Consider the following 21,363-nt stretch of genomic DNA (forward strand, 5'->3'; position numbering starts at 1 on the left):
GGTTTTTAGCCTTATTTCGGCTGAACTTGGCAGGCTGACAGCCCTCCTTGCGCACATCCCCTCTCGGGGGCAGCGAGGGCGGCTTCTCCTCTCGCCCGGCCGCCCTGAACCGCAGGAGCCTGTTGTCACTGCCGCTGTTGCTGCTGAGGTGGTAGGTAGCCTGCCCCGGTATCAGGAGGCAGGGCACGGCGTCTGGCTTTCCCCTCTGAAAGAAGTAGTTAGGGGTTGGGGGAGCCCTGTTGCTGCGTGCTTCTGCGTGGTGACCATTCTTGAAACGCCTCACTGCCGCTGTTGCTGCTGAGGTGGTAGGTAGCCTGCCCCGGTATCAGGAGGCAGGGCACGGCGTCTGGCTTTCCCCTCTGAAAGAAGTAGTTAGGGGTTTGGGGAGCCCTGTTGCTGCGTGCTTCTGCGTGGTGACCATTCTTGAAACGCCTCCAAATTTTTGTCTGTTGTGCTAATGTAAAATGTCGTCACGCCTACATTTAGCAAAAGCTATGAAGCTATTAACTCGGAGCTAGGAAAGTGCTTTGATGAAAATATATTAAACATGAAAATATGCTGTGGTTCCTCCAAATGATTCCTCCTTACTTTGAGACAAACTTCAAAATATTCCCATTCTAGTAAGGAGAGCAAAATACCATGCTGAGATCTTTTTTCCTTGGAGGCTTAGTGAGTAGCTCCTTTTCAATAGCTACTTTAAAAGTGTGGCTAAAAGTCTGCTACCCGTAGACTTTACGTGTTACGTGAGAGAAGGATTAAATATGCTATATGCTTAAATCATCTTTCATTAATTTTGTCCCCAGCCTTCAGCATTATGCTATAGCAGCCCTCAGAGAAAATCTGTTACAGCTTTTCCCAGAATGATTTGTGTTCATGCAGTTATTACAGATACTCAATAACTCCCGTTCAAAAACAGCCTTGTTTCAGTTAGTGTATTTTTCAAAGCCTTTTTACAAGACATGAGGATCTCACCTCTTGTGTGGGACATAGTATGTATGTATGTAGTTTTGAGATGGAAGAGCTTCAATTTCTGACAGTAAATATTGTACATGCTTCAATAACTATTATTCTTCCGCGGATCCTAGTCTTTTTTTACACGGGTTCTGACCTTGGAGAAATCCGAAAGAAGTCAATGGAAAATGGAAACTATCAGCTCTCCCTACCTCCAACAGGAGCTGCTCTGTATATACCGTATGCATATTTCTTTGATGGGAAGGGTGTCGGTTTCTCTTGTAGTTAGACCAGTGACTGATTCATCACTGAACTATCTCTTCCTGTAATTCACTGCTACTTCGTTCAGCTGATTGTATCATATGGAGCAGGGAGAAATGCCAGAGCAATACAAGGAGGGTTGGTTGATAAATTCCGTTTCAGCTGAAAAGTTGATGTTAAATATTATTTGTATCCTTGTAAGGATTGTCCCTTAAGAGCACTAGTAATGCATGAGAACCCTGTTTTGATAGCTGCAGTACAAACTCAGACCCTGTTATTTCAGAGTAAAAAGAGGATTCCTGCCTCAAAAACATACGTACAGAAACAAGAGATGGAGAGAACAAACGGACTAAGAAATAACACAACAATATTGATGAGCACAATAAGCAGTCTTTGCAGCAAATTAGTTTGATATCTTATTTAAGTGTAGCTGTAATCAAACAGGTTTTATCAGATTTAGAAGTGACATTTCATTAATTTGGCCCAAAGCTTTTAGCTATATGTTTTACCAGCCCAGGCACAAAATATGTACAACAGCTCCAGACAAAACTTGTTTGGGGTTTCCTTGGCCCAATAACTAGTATGGCCCTGACAGGGTTGTGCTGATACCCAGATGTGCTGATAACCTGCTAAAGAGGTGTTTGCTTTGACTGGATTACTGCTTACCCTGGTAGTACTCCCTCAGTCCTATTTATTTCATCATTTGAATTGTTGTTTTGCTATAGTAAATTTGGGGAAAAGATCTTGGAGGAATGTATGAACATACCATTTTAATGCTGATGGTATAAATGACACACTCGTCATTCTCAGGAAAAATCAAAAGGTCCGTAGACTCAGGCTACCAAATATTTCATTTAGCCTGTTGCAGAAGCGTTTCTTTTCCAGTTGAGCACGCAGGCACTGTTTTCTTCTTGTACAACGATATGTATAGGTCTGAGCTGCTTTTTAAGCTTTTGTTCCTAATCAGAAGTTCACGTGATGTTTTTGCCATCATCTCTCATCTCTTACCAACGTCCTTAGAGAAAGTCCAGTCTAACTAGAGGGAGCAACCTCTAAAACCTCATTAGACTTATTCTCTCTTCTCAGCAGAGCTATTACAAGCCTGCTTTTTGTCAGCAGTTCTCTAAGACTTGCAGCACAATTTGTGAACCAGCTCATCTATGCGGTCATCCTCTCATATGGGAAGAGCCACATGATTTTCTTTTATGTTGCTTCATATGCAGTCATGTTATAGGTGAGCCAAACAGACTGGCTTAGAAATTAAAGAGTGAGCTTTATGGTGAGGACTTCAGCACATTTGATTTTCCCTTTAACAAAACATTCGCTGTTATTCCCCCATCCTGAATCTGTGAGCCCTATTTTCATAGCAACTTCCAGAACAGCAAGTCGGCGCCTCTGGAAGTAGCAGGCCTCTTTCTGATCCATTTATTTGTGTTTAGGATCAATAATGCACCCATGTCTCCTGTTCGGCAGCATTATGTAATACGCTGTAGGCTATTCTCCACTACACCACCCAGCCAGAAAGGAAGATGAAGATGATAGATTTCTTCAGTGAAGCAAGAGCTCAGTATCTGGAGCAGAACTGAGAAAGAACCAGATGATATTTAGATTTCTTCAGTGAAGCAAGAGCTCAGTATCTGGAGCAGAACTGAGAACTCAACCCTTTTCTTTATCTCGGCAAAAGGAAGATGTTTTTCCCCGCGTATTTCATAAGGCAATGTAGTATAAAAATAGGAGTGAACACAAGTTACAATTCAATCAGACATCAGCCACTTGGATCATTAAAATGATAAAGTTGAAATGCAATGGTCTGTTCAGGTTTGACAATCAGAAGATCTTAGACTTTAAATTCTGATACCCATTTCCCTCACATCCATTTCCCTAGTAAAATATCCAGAAAATGGCATAAATCAAATTGTATTGGTGAGGGTAAATGAATTATTTTATAATACAGCAATCAGTTCAGAAAAGTCTAAGCAACAGCTGTTCTAAGAACGAATAATACTTTGTCATAATACCTTTCCATCACTGAAATTCTTCATCTTGTTTATATTTGTGAATATATGTCTCGTAATTGGAATTCAGACAAGACCTACCAGTGTATGAAATGACAACAGATTCTTCTGACAAGGTGCTGTTGTGTTAAAAATCGTAGTGTCTGTAGGGGGAACTATGTAACTTTTTTGTGTTATTTTGTTTTTATATACTTCCACCTTCCACTTCACAGATGCTCCTTGTTAATTTCAAAGGCAACCGCAATACCAATACTTTCCACTTTTTGCACACAGATGCTCCTTGTTAATTTCAAAGGCAACCGCAATACATGATCTTTCTTAAATAAATGTTCCTTTGTTTTTGTGAATAACAAAATAATGTTCTGCAAATCAGTATAACATGTTTTTGGCAATTACGAAAATGCATGATCAGTAATACGGAAATACTCAGAGCAACAGAATATAGGGCACAGTAATTTGGTATTGCCAAACCAGAAGTTCAAAAATCATGAGTCAGATCTCCTAAAATTATAAACCTTGTTTAAAATTATGAGCTTAAAAAACACACGTGGCTTTATTCACCTTCTGGCTTTTTAATCTTTAGCATATGTTCAGATTACACTTTTAGGATTATCCATGTAATTTGCAGAGTTAATTTAATAAATAAAATAGCTGATTACACCATCTTACAACTAAAAACAGGCTGCCTCAGATTGATTAGACTCAATAAAATCATGGAAGTTGTCAACACTGATTAAACTAATGCTTGGTGTTTCAAGGAATGATTATTTTATAATTAAGTGGTTTTAAAGCACATTTATTTACATAGGCTTCTGACAGTTTGCTGAGGCATGATTAAAAGCTGAGGTCAGTATCACCAGTGCTAACAAGATAAACTGGTGAGCTGTGCATTTTAGGCAGTCAGTTCTTTACTTTCCTGTAACTGCAGCCTCCTTTTCTTGCAGCCAGTGCCAGCTCTACTGACAGTAATAAATAAGGGACTTTAAAGCAGATAGTTTGCAAGTAATCATAGAATCAGATCAGAAAAGGACCTCGATAGGTCATTTAGTCTCATTTTGTGTCTAACCAAAATCTCCTTTCTTGCAATTTAAGGCAATTATTTCTATTCCTATCATCGAATGTGGATATGAGAAAACATTATTCCATTTCTCTTTGCAACCAGCTTTTATATATATGATAATCATCATGTTTCCCTTCTACCATCTCTTCTGTAAGATGACCTAAAATCATTCAATCTGTGCTCAAAGGCATAGTTTTCTCAGCTTCTAGATATTCTCATTGCTTTCTCCTGGATTCTCTGCATGCAACTTGTATCTTATTTTTCAAGTGCTGTGATCAAAACTGGAGACGTTACTAGCTCACGCCTTAGCAGTTCTGAAGGAGCAGATTATACTTCAGTTTAGACATTTCATAATGTCTGAATGTTCATAATTTTACCTTTATTTGCAACAGCATCATGTTGCAGACTCATTTTCAGAATTTGATCCAAAATAACACATCGATTCTTTTAAATGGAAATTAAGCAGCTGTTCCTTTACTTACACAGCTAATGATTTCAGCTTGCACTTGTTCCTATTAAATAACATCTTAAGTTTTCAGATCATGTCTGCACCTTGCCAGGATTATTTTGAATTCTGATATTATCTTCTAGTATACTTGAAGTCGAACTCTGCTTGGTCTTGTTTGAAGATATTAAAAAGATACTCTATATGGTCCAGGGGGTGAATAAATGAAAACAGAGAATTTTGTCTAGAACTGCTGTGAATGGGGTTAAACAACATACTGTAATTATTGGCAGTAATTGTAAAGCTGGAAGATGATGATAAGTCTTAAACAAGGGAAATGGTGTACTGTAAACACAGGCAAAGACCAATACTTCACACTCAGAGATCAAAATAATTTGATTAATCTCTCAGATTCACTTGAATGCTTAGTGTGAAGAATTTTTATAATAATTGAACTGTAGCAGTGCTATAAATTTCTCTTACTTTCTCATTCCTATGATTGTTTGATTTTTACTCATCTCAGTTTTCCCTCTTGTCATTCTTAGCAGGTGAATGAGAAAAATGCAGGAACAGATGAAGCAGGTGGTAACTGGAACTTCACTGTGTTGCCGGGACTGTTATTAACTCAGGTATAAGATGGAATTAAATGAGAATAATAAGCAGATTTGTAAGAATATTTTATTAAAGATACTGTATGAAAGCACAGAATAAGCTTTAAAGATGATGAAAACTAACCTGGAATGTCTTCACTGGTACTCTACGTAGACTACAAATAATTGCTAAGTTACAGAACAGTCACAGCCTGTTCTAGATGCCCTGCGCTTGGTATACTGTTGAAGGCCTATCTTTAGGGGATGCTATAAACATAATTCCCTTCTCTCCTCTGCTTTGTGGTGGTCCTACCGTGAAGGTCCCTCCTGTTCTCTATGGAAAGGACATCCCATTTTCTGTTAGATCTCCCAGCTATATTGTGCCTTCTCCCTGCGGAGTTCCCAGTGGTATCTGGCTTTGCCCAGATACTCACCGTCTTCCCCTTTGCTCCAGCACAGCCACTGGGACAGAAGTGTCGGCATTCCAGTATTGCACTGAAGGCTTTTAAAATGCCTATATTAATGTTTAAGGTGTTTTATGTTAATAGAGCCGATACCTTCAACATCTATATGCTTAAATGTTTGGGGCTATGTAATTAGATTAAGCAACCACATTCAAAGATATCTGAACATCTTTTCTTGCATTTGCGTAGCAACTTTATAAACTCAAAAAGAGTAAAGCAAGCACAGACACATGCCCTATACAAGCTGCAATACAGACAATATTTTACACACTTCATAACAACAGTAATGAAAATGCCAATTATAAATAAAATTATAGACAGACTCTTCTTGAGATAACAGTTATACTGAACAATGAAACATCCTTTTATAGTCATGAGTAGAATTAGTAAGATGCGTAACTACAGCAGAATATAGATCAGCATGTTTAGTCTGCTTACGTCTCAATCTGATCCACTGTTGTCTGGGGGAAGCAAAAGAAATTACTGTTTTTTTAATCCGTGCTGGCCCTAATTTGAAACATTTACTTGGTTTTGTGGTTTTTTGGTTAGGTTTTTTCCCCCCATTAATTTAGCTGGAAACATTAGGATTCCTAAAATGCTCAAATCTGAACATGAATGCCTGATTCTCCTCTTCAAGCCAGCTTTTGCAAGGCTTAGATCCAGAACAAGGTGCACCCTGTGCCCTGTGAAGATTATTTCACATTTACTCATCTCCTTGTTGGTAAAAATTTTTCACCATTCTTGTAATAAGACCAGAGCACCATTTCTTTACTCTCCACATACAAGCACTGTGCTCCATGGAAAATCCTCTTCAGCTTGCAAATGATGATCATGGCAGCAGGGGGAATCAGGTCAGCTGGATCTTTCTCACCATCCTGTCCTTCCTCAGGGACCCTCTGTTCTCAGTTTTTAAGATCTTTTTCTCACCTTGTACTCCAGATATTATTTTTTTTTCTCCTTTTTAACACTTGATAGTTTAGCATTTTAACTGTCTGAAAATACATAAGTTTTAGTTCACGCATATACACTTCTGATGTTTGAACTATAAAATCTAAACAGTTTTTGACAGAAACTCTAAGAAGCCTCATTTCAGAAAAGGAGCACTCCAACACGTGAATAGCAAATTCTGCAAACTCATTTCAGTGCAGCCCTTGACACCTGGCATCTGCCCCTTTTGGCTGTCTGCTCCATGAAAGGAGACTTCAAATTTGTTTTTAACAGGTGTAAATAATAGTCACAAGGAAGTAAGTTTTATAATACAGAGAAGAGTCCAAAACAACTTTTACTGCATGTTCTAATTTGACTGCTTTGGTGCCTTTTGCGACTGCTGCAGTATGTCAAAAAAGCAAAGGTGGTGCCAATTCAGATCTGGCACACGCGGTTCTGAGTTTTTATGAAATCTTTTGCCGACCAGTTCTTCCTCATGTCTTCTTCAAACCTGGTTCTCTCAGTTGTTCAGAAGCTTAGAAGTCCCTATTTCACTACTGCCATGCAGAAAAGAAATGCAAGAAAAATATTAAAAGTCAGAAGCCCACACTCCAGTACTGTATTTGCTAGCACGATGTGGTCCCTCCCACCTCACTATGGTGTGGTTGTGCTCTAAACACCCATCCTCCAGAGCACCCACCACAGCCAGGAACTCTGTTTAAAAGCCATACAGTTCACTTCCTTCAACCCCTACCCCACCAAAACACAACTTAAACAATGTTTTGATATTGTTTCAGAAACTTTTGTTTGTTTCTTTCTCCTTTGCCTTCCATTTTCAAAACAGCTAAAGATTTGCTGAAGAAAAACTTCACTTCCCAAGCCTCCCAGAAGTTATTTTTGATACTGTATGTGTTACTTTCCAGCAGTGGTTTATGGCTTGGCTTAGTGCATGCTCAAAAAATTGCACGAGTATTATTTCCCCTCAGCCTGGACTTCTCATAGCTTGGAACACCCCCACCCTGGAATACTTCTTACTGCTTCATATTTGCCTCTGTTTGTTTTTGTTTTCTTTTTTCCCTTGCCTAACTCAGAGGTAACCATTACATATTTACTTAACCCCCCTCTCCAAATGCTTATTTTAGGTTAAATGCAGATAAATGATATAAATATTTACAATTCCTGTAAGTCTCTTTCGACCAAACTAATTTCTGACAAATATGAGCAGCTTTGTATCCCATACGAACAGTCAAGAAATGGGAAACGTGGATGTAACTTTTAAAGACAATCCTCAGGGGTTTTTTTCTTGGTACACTGACTTCTTTCTCTGGATATGTAAATCACATGTACAAAGTATACGATTGTCCCCCTTCTGCCTGATTTACACTTGATGTTTCTATGCACACTATGGCAGCCCTGGACCAGGTGGTTGTGTCTACCCTGCAGAGCAGGAAAGGCTTCAAGGCTGCACGTGAAGCCGGGTTTATCAGCTGTCTGCATTACTTACCTGCTAGAGCATCCTCAAGGCCAGCTCAGGGCTGAATTTCCTGGCACACCTTTGAGAGGAAAGCCTTGACAGTGGTGCTCCACACTTCAGTGCGCATTATAGATGCCCCGTGTGCCAGGAGGCCAGGCCCTCACAGCATATGCCAGGCCCAGAATTGCCTGTATATTGTATCTGCCCTCTGTGCTATGTCACATACTTGATGGTGGGCAAAAAAGCAATCTGGGACAAATGGCTTTTGTTTCATGCCAGGAGGGCGATGTGAAGATGGGGAAGCAGGTCTTTGGCAAACTGCTAGCTTCAAAGTACTGCTGGTTCTGGCAGCAAGTCCATGTGTCTACCTAATACATTCTTCGAATCTTGGAGAGGAATTCATTGGCCTGATGCTGTTATCTCAAAGTAGCTCTTATTTGACTAGCTCAAAGGTCAGGAAATGCCTTTTTTTGTTTGTAAACTAACAAAGGAGGAAAAAAAAAGGTAGTCTAACTACAGTATGCATGTGAACATTATTTTTCCCCAGGCAACATCAGTGTTTAACATTGCTGTTTATTAAGATGCCGGCCTGCATTTTACAGTCAAAGATCTCTGTTATTTGCAGATCATACACAGCTCACGCGGCATGACTGAGCTTCTTTACACCACCACCCTCAAATACACCAACTATGCTGTGTGGGACTACCTCTGAGTGCGGGAAGGTGGGTTGCCTGTGAATATTAAATTACATTTTTCTGATGAGACTGCAAAAATACTGTTAATCAGTGCCAACTGTGGTGGTGTGGTGTACGTACAGAACTCTGAACACCAGAGAACTGCTGGCATTGGTAATAGCTTTTAGCCCACCGTAAGCTAGATTAGAGGTAAAATGTTGTGCCCTCCTCCCAGACTCTAAAATCCTCTGGCTACCCTAAAAACAGAAGTTGCTTTAGGAATGCACAGCTGCAAGGGGATCTGCTTCACTCTTCACACAGTAAACTCTGCTCTACTGTAGAAACGTTTGAGCTTTTAAAATAGAAATATGCATGTTTCCAGTTAGCCACCAGATGGAGCTCATACCTCCCCATCACACAAATCCATGAACATCTGCAAAGTTAAAGCACTTCAGAGATTGTTACGAAGGATGCAGTTTCTTTCACCTCATAAAAGTCAGAGGAAGTCTGCGATTAGCTGGATGTTTACAAATAAAAGGAGGATCTGGAGATAGATCAAAGATCACTCTCCAGATCTGGCATGATATCAGGTTCCTGTACTAATAGCATCTGCATGGGTTTGACTGTTACATTAAGTGGTTGAACTTGGCATATCTCATCATGTATTAACGCTTTTTTAATGCTTAGCGCATTTATTAGAAGTCTGAAGATTCAGCCAGCTGAGACCTGAAAAAACAAAAAAACAGCAACCCCCAGCTAACAAGATCTTCCAGGCTCCATTTAAAAGAGAAGCACCCACTGGGTTCTTCCTCACCCTGCTTTCTGCAATGTAAAGGGAATCAAGACACAAAGGTAAGCACTGTTCCAAAAGCCGAAGGATGTATGCTTCAAGCTTAGTAAATAGGAGCAGTAGCGCTCAAAGCCTGTTCTCTAATGATCTAAGTAGCTTGGATGGTCCAATCATACCATATACGCTTTTTACTGAAAAGTCTATAGTTCATCAGGATCTCAGTGACTTTGGCACAGCCCCAACAACTGGGGAGAAAAGCAGATCTGAGATAAAAGATTGTGGTGTGTGAAATACACTGACTTAATGTATATGTGTTTTAAGGGACATCTTTGTTTTGACTCTGTGTAACAAACCAACATAGCCTGTGAGGTCTGGAAGGCCAGAGACTATTCCTACTTTCATAGTAGGGCTCTGTTTGAAGCTAGTATTTCTATTTGGGGTCTAAGCCACACTGAACTTGATCAAATAAACATTCTCCAAAGGAAACGGCCTTTGAACTATTTAACTCTTTGCACACCAAACTAAAGCCAAAAGAACTGTAACAATTACTGTAAGATTTCTTCTGTCTTAATTGACTTATTTTTCAGTTTTTAAGTTACTGTTCATCGGGACCTCTGCCTTTTCTGGCAGAACTGACCATGTTAGCAACAGCCAGTAAAATCTAAGTGAAACACAACCCCGTCTGAAAGCAGACTAGGTGGGGCTAATCCTCATAGTTCCAGGCATACAGACTGTGCCAGTTTCATGTTTTACAGCGTATGTAAGTGTACACAAATTATATTTAATCTACCTGATAGCAATACAGCTCAGAGATCCGAGCTCTCTCCTGGGCTGTGGGACGTACTAAGACGGTTTCTTCATCAGTTCCAAAGGATCCTACTCTGTATTTCCTCCTTCTGCAATACTACTGTATCTATCCTTTTCCTGAAGGAGGGCTATTCTAGATTTCATCTCTTAAAATGTTTCCACTTTGTATAAATAATTAAATACCCCATGGCTAGAAACCAGAACCTCAGTAGTTTGGTAGTTGGGACTCTCTACTGGGAGATACCAGTAGGAACCCCATAGGCAGGGAGGAAACAGAGGCACCATCTTTAGCATCCTGAATGAATGCTCTAACGGTGACTTGTGTAAAAGGAAGGAGTGTAACCGATACCAGGAGTCTGGTGTATCTACTGCCAAAACCAACAGTGATCTATGGTATTCAGCAAACTCTATTTTTAGCCAGCGTTTCTGCATTTCCACAAACTTTCATGGTCTTGGGGCTTTTGCCATAGAGAGAAGGACATTATATTATTTCTCCCATTCATTTTCTGGGGAGTCAGAAGCAGAAGTCCCTCTGGTGACCATCCCCAATGTAGTGGGATGGTTACCTAAAAAAGGAGTGAATAGGTATTACTGAGTTGCGTAGGTTCAATTGAACTTGTGAGAACTATTAAAAAAAGGCAAGTTCTTAGCCCTAGTCATTGCTTTAAAACAGGCAGAAAGCACATCTTCCCATTTCAAAAAACAGAAGGCAAATAGAAAAGCCAAAGAGATGAATTTTTAAAACTGCAACCTTGTCATCAGGGGAGATGGGGGAGAAGAGATGGGGAAAGACTGATTTTTGCATCTTTCATGTTGGCAATGCTGCTGCTGCAGAGACCTTGGCAGTTGCTGACAGTGGTGGCACTTTGCCTGACAGACAGGTTGAGAAACCAAGGATCTGCAGACAGTCCTGATTTCCAGTGGATTTCCCACAATCCACACAGCTTCCAGGATTTGGAGACCTTTAAGGAATGCTCTCCTCTCATTCTCTGTCAGGACTCTTGGGATGTCTACAGAACCACAAGACATACTTATCTGAGATCCTCTCTTATTTGCAACCAAAAAAAACCTATACCCCAAAATCTCATTGATGCAACTCACAGTCGAGTTCAAGTAAAAACAATAGCAGCATCGGGACTTCGTCAGAGAGGGAAGTTCTTGAACAGCTCTGAAAGGGCTCGGGTTTTTTTCTCCCATAGGAAATGCTAGATGCAGCATTGTTTTTGTGGTTGTAGCTGCAGGAAGATTTACTATAGTTTTAGTATGCCAGAAGGCACAGGAAAGGATTAAACCTTTTCATTTTCTTGCAAGAGAATCAAAGATACTGACCACTTCTGAAATTCTACATTCTTGGGGTGAGGTGTGCCACGCTAGCTACACAAAACAAATAGACAGTCAAAAATCTAGCCTTGGACTATCTGCTGATTTCTCATCTCATAATTTTGTTATGTTCCCTTAAAACATTAATACGAAACTTTAAAAACATATTTTCAACTACTTTTATATAGGGAATGTGCACAAATTACTGAAAACAGTTTCTCTAAAAGCATGATGCACAATATTGTTTTCCTATGACTTAAATAAAAAAAAAACCAAACACCTACAAGACATTTGAGGGCAAAAATGACCCGAAGAAAGATCCGATAGCATTTCTCTTGTAAAGTTGGCACTGGTCATTCAAGTACATGAAAAGGAACGTGGGCTGTTTGTTTCAGGGCTGAATATTTATAGTCATGATGAACTGACTCCTGAGTCATGAGTTCTGTTGCCCTGTAACAAATTAAGATTCGTCTTTCTGCATGAAAAAATAAAATAAAATCACAATTAATTCCAGAATTGTAGAAGTGACTGTAAAAGTGGCAGAAGACACGTAATTTATAAAATATGTCCTGTTTTTTGGCATCTTCCCCTTTCAAAATCTCAGCCTACTAACACATCTCAAGAATACACTGCACAGCAATATTTTAGGAGTTTTTTGGAAGTTGGAAGAAAACACAGAAAACTGGTTTATAGCCGAGAACTACAGAAATGTCAGCTTTTAAAAACATGTTCCTAATTTCTCGCCTTCAGCAGACTTTATGAAGTCAAATTAGTCATGCTTTATCTTGTAGGTCTTTAAGTCTGTGACAGGCATCAAACCAACTGAGAATTAGGGAAGTCAGAATATTCGATTTTTAACCCTTTCAGATTAGGAAGCACTTAAAAATCAGAAGCAGGCACACGGGGATAGTAACAGATACTGCCAGCATCTCCTTAACTTACGCAAGGAATTATCCCAAGCTTTCAATATTAGACCAAAAAATGAGATGACTGTCTCCCCTTACCGCGACACCCAGAAAAGGGCACGTTGTGTGCAGCGAGGGGCACAGGGCAGCAGGAGAGTGGGGGCCCAGATGTGCACGTGGGCCAAGCATGTGGGCAGCACAGCTGCACCTGGGCCCACAGCTGGAGGGCACAAAGACCAGAGGAAGGTGGGAGCCATTCCTGGTGTTCGGCCGGCCAAGGGGCCCAGCTCATTCCTGGCCTCGGGCCAGGCCAACCACACGAACTCAGTGGCGGGGAGCGCTACGTACTCTGTTTCAAGAAAGGCTAAGAAAGCTCCAGAGCATATTTGAGGGGTGAGCCGAACGCAGGAAGGTTTCCAGTTCTCATAAAGAGGGCAGATAGCATAGATGTGTCTCATTTGTATGTAAGAAGCTGGGCTGCCTTTTTTCCTTATCAGGAAATAGGAGATGAATGTAAGAGTTCAGCTTCCACGAGGATGCTTGAGGGAGACAGAGACCGAGTTAAGCTCGGGACATGCTTTGAGTTCTGGCACAGCTCGTTTAAGCAAACGAGCCCCCTTCCCAGCCACTCATTTCTCCCCTCGTGCCACCCCTTCTATTGTGCTAGCACAAGATCTGACATGGAGCCGGAGAGGGAAACACAGCAGGGAACTGGTCCAGCCAAAAACCAGCCCCACAGGGAATAAAAAGCAGCCCGTTGTTTGATTCAGTTCATTGTGAAGCTACATAAATATGTGCTTTTTGACAATGGAGAGGGTGGCACACACGGGATATGAGAGCTGAAACTAGGTGGGGAAGAGGAAGGGGCTGCCAGGGCTCAAGGTGGCACTGCCTTCAGGAGCAAACTTACATCCTCACCAATAGCTGAGATACTCTTGGTGGTTTAGGACTAGTGTGTTCAAATACAATAGTGTAGTCAAAGTATTCACTTTTATAACAATATATTTTTAATATATTCTCCAGGGTAGTACATTTTCTGTCTTCAGCTTTGAATAAAAAATATGCTGAATTGTATTTTCTCCATTAACTGAAAATATTAAATAGAGAAGTCCCTTAATAAAAGCAGAAATTCTTAGAATTCTGTGATATTCTAATCTATTCAAATCAAGATTTCTCCAAGACCTGCTGGCTACAAATATCGTTATACACAAATGTAAATACTCTTTGAATTAACAAGTTGCCAATAAGCATTTACAAGTATATATATATTTTTTAACATTTGAAACATCTCCTCTGAAACTGAAAAAGAAGCACAACAGCTTTTGTGATATTTTAAAGCTCATTCTGGGTCTTCATGAATTCCCTCTTTCTAACTTTCAGTAAATCCTGAAAGCTAAGGGCTAGGCTGGCTACTTATAAATTATTTTCAGAGTCGCAGCCCACACCACTGCCAAAACGAGGAAAACAACAGAACAGAGAGAGGTCCTCCAAAAATAAGAATAGCAAATCACTTAAAAATATAAGTCAGAACATCCAGCAAGTCTTTTTCTTTCTGGCTACGCCTTGTGCAATGTGATACGCTTACACCTCCACTCTCAAAGGTCCTTAAGTGCTTTTACACTCTAACAATCCACGTAGCACAGTAAGGAGATGCAAAGGAACTATATTATGATGACTGAGAAGTACAAATTTGTTAAACATAACTCTAAATGAAGTATTTTTGCTTCCCCTTCACTATCTTTCAAGTAACAGCAAGACTTCTAGGATATCGTAACTGCAGTTGGTTTTTTTTTAGGTCTGCTTTCATTCTGTCTCCACAGTAAGTAATTTTTATCGTGGTAGGAGCACCAAAACACCATCATTTCACTCTCCTGCAGATGTTGTCCCATTCTGGGGAGAACACCCCTGTCCCCAGGAGTGACCAGCCTCGGCACCCACCCCTTCTCCCCATTCACAGCAGCCAAATTCCTCCTGTCACTCCAGGCCTTTTCTTCAATAGTGCCATGCCGTTCCCCTGCATGCTTTTATATGTCACCATAAACAGTCTCCCCATCTACTTGCAAGCCAGGCTGTCTTGTTTATGCCTTAGTACCTTTGATGTGTTCTCCTATACTCCCCTTGATCACTTTTCAGGCTACTTCAGTCATTCTGGTTTTCTCTGCCTACATACAAGTAGATCCACTCTTAAGCTCTCCTGCAGTGCAATTCATGCTCTTTTTGAGCCTTAGCCTGGACATTCATACACGTGAACTCCAAGGCACTGGGTTTTGTTTCACAAGAACAGGAAAAAACATTAATTCAAGTTCAGTTGGAAAGGTTTAACAAACTTTCCTTTGAAAGGCTACTACAACACAACTTATAATTGAAAAACAAAGGTATTCCAGGGTGTTTATGAAGTTAAGATAGTACAGATAAATACCATCATTCCCAGTTCCTCCATTTAACTTCTGTAGTTGGCAGGCCTACTTACACTAGGAAGTAACTTTTTTTTGTGAAACGTTTTTGGGTCAAGTTCAGACCAATACATTGTAAACAAGGGCTCCTGACCCTGAGCAGGAGTCTCCATAAATCACCCTTAGCCCTTCACTGTATTCAGGAATGATCTCTTAGTTCGCAGAGGTCACCTCCTCCTTTTCAACAAGGTCTTTAATAAATTAAAGTGGCTTTGCTGTGCCACTGCAGTCCTTCCAGCATAGGGGCTGGCTGTACTTGGTACGCAGTCCGAACTCCGAGTTTGTGCCGTAGTGAGCTAATCACCCGGGCCGACAGCTCTCCCAGCCAAGCTGAGTCATTCTCACTCCGGTCTCACAGGCATCTACAGGATGTTTCATCCACTCCTTCAGCCTCCCCCTCCATGCCACCCTTGGGATTTGCTTCCCACTGCACAGCTCTAATCCTGCCCTCCCAGCCTTCATTCATCCCTCCTCTCCCACTCAGCCTTCCCACTTCCCCAGCGCCACGAGACTTTTCTGCCAGCTCCCCCCGCACCCTCCAGTTCTCCCTCACTTCCCTTGGCTGCTTTTCCCAGTCCAGCCATAGCTGATACCGTAAGGGATAACCTGCATGTCAGAGAATTGCTGTGTGCAGTGTATTAACCCCCCCAACTCTTCCACTACAGCACTTGACTAACTACTTCATCTCTAAGACGATCATTATAATACATATTTTGTCTTTTGAAGAGTCTTATAATCACCTTAGCACTGATTCCAGTGCTAAAGAGTGTTAAAATACACATCCCGCTTATTCTTTGAACTCTTACACACTGAGCTTCAGTCTGGGTTGGGATGGAGAATGTGGAATAAATCCTAAGAAGGGGGAAGCTCTGAATTAACTGAAATGCTGGAGTGCGTTGATGTCCCTGGTCTTTGTGGCCCCAGTGTTATTCAGGACTTGGCTGGCTTCAGCATCATACAGGAAAACATAGCACTGAGCAATTACAGCAAAATGCTAAAGGCCCGAACTGCACCCGAAGCAGTCAGTGCCCGGGGAGCCAGCTGCCGGCTCAGGACTGAGGTCTGGTGGCGGGGTCCTTCTCCATCACTGCAAAAACGCACACGTCTACCAACCAAGAGAAATTCTAATGCACATTTAAAACTGAATAAATGCAAGGCAATTCATACTAATTTAAATAGTTATGGTGGAGATTCTGAACTGTATTAATTTCTCTAAATAGTCTAACATTAAAGCTCGATACCCCTTGTAATCCCCAAGAAACAACAAGGGATCAAAACTCGACTCCAACAGCGACAAGCGCGTGAAAGCCTTGGACTAGACCCTCACTCAGCTCCTGGCTCCTATTCTCAACCCCACCACTGGTGCACGAGGTGATAGAATAGAATATTTCAGTTGGAAGTGACCTACAATGATCATCTAGTCCAACTGTTTTAATCACTGATCTAAATTGCTTTCCTCCCTCCACGGCTCAGTGGGAAACAGCATTACTACCCTCTTTGATAAAGTGAGATCTGCTGGGAGAAAATACTGCTAGGTTTTATTTTTCAACAGTTTTCTCCACCATTACGTATTAGGATCCTTTCCTCCCCCATTAAAAATCATGCACTTAACAAACATTTAGACAGCTGGTGCCTAAGAGTCAAAGCCAGTCGTTCTGTCAAAGGCCAAACTGCCTCACTGAATTGATGTCAGCTGGTACTTAGTAGGATTTTTAAATTCAATTAAATTAAGAGACAAGCTACGCAGATTAGGGCTATACTAGAATCAGAAAGGAATCTTAAAAGGCATAAAATGTCTTTACATTTATTAAGCAAACTCTGCAGTCTTTTCTTGTTATATTCTTGTCGAAAAACAGAACATTCAGAAAGTATCATGAAAACAAGAAACAAAAAAACTAAGGTTCACATGAGCCACACTCCCCCTTCCCCTCCCCGCCCAAGCAACGGGACTATCTTCACACCCATCCCACTTTTAACTTTCCAACACAAGCAGCAAGGCACCATTTGCAGCTAGGCGGAGAAATGCAGTCTTCAATGCACACGGCCATTCTGCATTCCTAGCAATCCACCACTGCCACTCTTCCCTTGCATATTAGAGTAAGCAGGTTATATGTACCCACGTAGGTACAGACAGAAAATGAAAGGCCAACGTCAGTTGTACAGTTCTGCTAGGACTTCAAGTCTGGAAAATGACCACTCTGCTGGGAACTCCTTGGTTATCCCGACAGTCATTAACTCCCTTTCCCTTTGCGCACACCAGTCCAAGTCTGCAAGGTTTAACTGAGCCTACGTGCTCTCACCCCTGGGATGCACGTTCCAACAAAGCCAAGAAGCAGAGGACCAGGACAGCCAGCTCTGCCCTTACAGCAGAGTCAGAGAGCAAAGGATTATTTCTTGGCATTGTTGGTTTTTTTTTTTTCATTTTGAAAATTAATTTGGGGATTATGAACAATTAAGCTCTTGCACGTTAATTGCTGTGATCTAAAATTTTCACATGAAGAAACAACACATGGAAATATTAAAGCACTCATCTTACGGACATGGATCCGAGAACTGTTTAATAGCAGTCAGTGAAGGGGTAACATTGTGCTTTTAATCTACAGTTTAAAAATAATGATTTGTATATCTACTTAGTAAAACAATAAAATTAAGAACAGAAACTGATATTAGGAAACAGTGAAAATGTAATAATTAAACACATGATGCTTTCCAAAGCTATATACTTAATGAGCCTAAATAGACACCTATAGTTAGAAGGGTCTTAAAAAAAAAAATAATAAAAAAGAGACTTTTTTTCAATTTTTTTTTTTTTTTTTCAATTTTTGTCTACTATACTGTATGCCTTGCTTTGGTGTTCTCTCTGCTGACAACTTAATGCTTTAACAGTATGTTTACGCTTATGTTCTTTTCAAATGCTTGGCATTATAGTGAGATCTCATATCTTTCCTCAAATTAAATTTTGCTCCACATACTCCACATGTATACAGATGAACATCCATGTGCTGCTCCAGTTGCTCATTATTTGGGAATATCTGAAAGCAGACCTGGCATATAGTCTCTCCAGCTGATAAGTGAGATATCATATGCCGTACATGGTCATGTTTTCGGAAGTTTCCTTGATCACAAATGGAACAGACATACCTGGCCATGCCTTTGTGCATATCATTGTGGAGCCGCAACTGGCGCTCTCTTAAGAACTGCTTCCCACATGTCTGACAAACAAACTGTTTTTCCTTGGTATGAACAGTATAGTGTTCCCGCAAGTGGCAACGCTGATAAAATCCTTTCCCACAAAGATTGCAGAAATGCTTACGTCTGTGATCCCTCTCGTTCTCTTCCATCATGGAGTTCTTGAACAGATCTTGCTCCAGGCAGTTTGACATATGTTCAACCACTAGGTTTTCAGTTTCAAAACGCTGACCGCAATTAGGGCATCGGAAAGGACAGGCAGAATGCTTGTATAACTGTTTTTTTTGAAGGCTGTTCATTTGGAAATGACTGTCCCTGAAGTCCTCTAGCATCTCTGCAAACATCATGTCCCTTATTTCTGACTGCTCCTCGGGGTTTTCTTCTAAGTCCATTTTCTCCTCAGAATTTCTGATACCATTCATGGTCAGATCCTGGGGTTCTCCACAGGTCTGCGCGTGGTCCTGTAACTGCTTGCCTTTGACCAGTATTTGACCACACTTGCCACAAGCACATATATTTTCTATGTGTTTGGATAAATAATGAGAGGACAAATCTTCCTCGGTGATTGTTAGCCCACAAAGTTCACAGGGAGCGTTCTCCACATCTTCCTGCACTGAAGGAGCCTTCCTGTTAAGGTGCCGCGGACTTTTCAAACACTTTCTTTCATCCTCATCCATGGATAAACGGGGTTTTAAAGTCTTCCGAGCATTTCTCTTCTCTCTGATCTCTTCCTCAACATAGTATCTGTAAAGCGGCTCTTCCTGTTCATCATCTAGGTCGTCATTGTCGGAGGACTCATTGCAGTCTTTATCTGTCACCTTAATAATATTAAAATCCTTCAGCTCATCTGCAGGATTGTCCTCTGGTTCCATCTTGATGATAATCCTCTTCCTCTCAGAGGCTCTACTTCCTTCTTCACCTGATGTCTCGGAGGCAACCGTGCTGCTTTTTCTGCTTGTGATGTTTGACACGGGAGACGAAGAATCGTCCGCAGCTTGGCTTGAGTCCCCCTTGTATTTTTCTGTTTGTGTGGAGATTATTTTAGAAGCAGAGTCCTTTTCGTTAAAGTCTATTTTTTCCGCACTGTAGTACCTGGCACTTTGGTAAGAATGCCTGTTAGTGCACGTTAACACGTGCTCATCCAGTAGCTTTTCACAGCTAAAACTAAATCCGCAGCTGTCGCAGGTGAAGCTTCTTCCAAAACGGCGCGAGTGGGACACGCGCTCTTTTGTGTGAGAGAATTTGGACGTGGTGCTTTTTTTGCAGACATCAAACAGTTGTTCGGGGAAGCTGCTTAGCTGCAAAGCTTCTTCATCAGGCTCTTTGTTATGGGATGTATTTACTGTTGAACTTGGCGGCTCCATGCCCCACCTGTTTCCTTCGCTGCCATTTCTAGCAAGCGTGTCTTCATACATTCTCACGCCAAATATCATTTTACTATTCTGGGTGCTAGAAGCAGAAGATGAACATTTTAAACTAGATGAGTCTGTATCCTGTATATCTTCCAGACATTCAGGTACATTATATAGCTGTAAATAGTTCATGGCCACTTTAAATTGCTCAAAATTGGCAGGGGCTGTCATAATTTTTCCTAAATACATGAACTGTAAAATAAGATCAAAGCATTCAGCGCTAATCTTCATGTTGCTTAGATTCAGCTGGGCTGTAGTGTGTTGATGGTTCATAAAAAACATCCTAAAATAGGAGCTGCACGCAGCAAGAACTGCTTTATGCGCTTGAAAATAAATATCATCGATAGCGATACAGCAGTCGCACAGAAAGCCCCACTCTCTTTGGTTGTTTAGCTGCTGAAGGACATAGTTGCTGTGGCTGGTTCTTGCCATCTTGTACTTCAATTACAGCCCTGCATAAAGAAGACGACATCTGTTAAATCATGAGCACAAAAAGCAAAACGTACTTAAACATAGGGAGGAACTGCCATCTTTTTCTCCTCTACATCTTCCTATTCTCACACTGTTTGTGGTACCGCTTCCTGTCTGGAGATCTTTGCTGGTAACTACTACGAATATTGATGCCAGTGAAAACATCCATAATTCCATGTTCTCACCACTAGACTTACAAGACTAGTAAACTAATAAACATAACCACTACACATGTCAATCAGACCAACGCTGCTAGAATATAAATTAGCAAATATATCTCAAAGTCCTACAGCCAAGATTTTCAGATATGAATACTGAATGCAGAACTTCAAAAACTTCACAGGGTAGACTTCTGTAAGATGGCTCCAGGACAACACCTATACAAGGTAAGCTGACTGTAAGAAACCACTCTTCAGTCTCAACTTGCCTTTTTCACCTGTAAGTCCAACGGGCATATGATGCAACACATGCTGGAAACCAGGCCAGGCTCAAACTGGTCTTTCCCTCCCCATTAAGGGAAACGAAGAAAATACATCAATGGAGCATCTGCACAAGCTACGTCCACGCACTTTTTGCTATTCAGAGCAGCTCCGGGACAGTCTCAACCTTATCTGCAAGGCGTCTTGCAAACCAGGAACTGCAAACTCAAGTGCATTCTCAGAAGCACACGGCAGCCCGGCTGTGATGGCACGTCCCACGTACAAGCCCGCTGCAGATGGTGACCAGGCTAGCTGCATGACAGCCGCACGGACTGCAGAGAGGCAGGAAGTGGTGCACGCTGTGCCTCCAACTGCTCTCAAAACCACTCATTCAGAGTGCTGTAATATAACCAAAACACGTAGATGGGAGACCGGACAAAGAAAAACTCAGCAATGGAAAACTGCGAAAGCTAGCAAGCCAGAGGTGGAACCACAGTGAAATGAAGCCTCGACAAAGACTAGAGGGAAAGGTCTGTGAGTGCTGAAAGTTGCTGTAAGTGAAAGGACTAATTTGTCCTCAAGAGAAAAGAGGAAGAAAACATATTGGTTTATGTTAACAAAAACATCCAGAAAAATGTATTGTACACAGGAGGTGTGCATTTGATTTACAGAAGATAAAGCATGTATGCTTTATAAAGATAAACCAAGTATGGCCAGATCCAACAGCTAGTCACTA

General features: G+C 41.1%; 1 protein-coding gene and 1 long non-coding RNA gene across 2 annotated transcripts; one reads left to right on the forward strand and one right to left on the reverse strand.

The window, feature by feature from the left end:
- Positions 1-5,288: 5,288 nt before the first annotated feature.
- LOC103894056 lies at positions 5,289-10,618 on the forward strand. Its single transcript, XR_657288.1, has 3 exons — positions 5,289-5,361; positions 8,813-8,909; positions 9,549-10,618. It is a non-coding gene; the product is annotated as an uncharacterized LOC103894056 (long non-coding RNA).
- A 6,302-nt stretch (positions 10,619-16,920) lies between these two features.
- ZBTB1 (zinc finger and BTB domain containing 1) lies at positions 16,921-20,194 on the reverse strand. Its single transcript, XM_009273368.2, has one exon. It carries the CDS (start codon positions 20,167-20,169, stop codon positions 18,034-18,036), a length of 2,136 nt encoding a protein of 711 aa, XP_009271643.1. The 5' UTR covers positions 20,170-20,194; the 3' UTR covers positions 16,921-18,033.
- Between the last annotated feature and the right edge of the window lie 1,169 nt (positions 20,195-21,363).

This window comes from Aptenodytes forsteri, unplaced genomic scaffold (genome assembly GCF_000699145.1).
Source record: "Aptenodytes forsteri isolate BGI_AS27 unplaced genomic scaffold, ASM69914v1 Scaffold479, whole genome shotgun sequence".
Lineage (NCBI taxonomy): Eukaryota > Metazoa > Chordata > Aves > Sphenisciformes > Spheniscidae > Aptenodytes > Aptenodytes forsteri.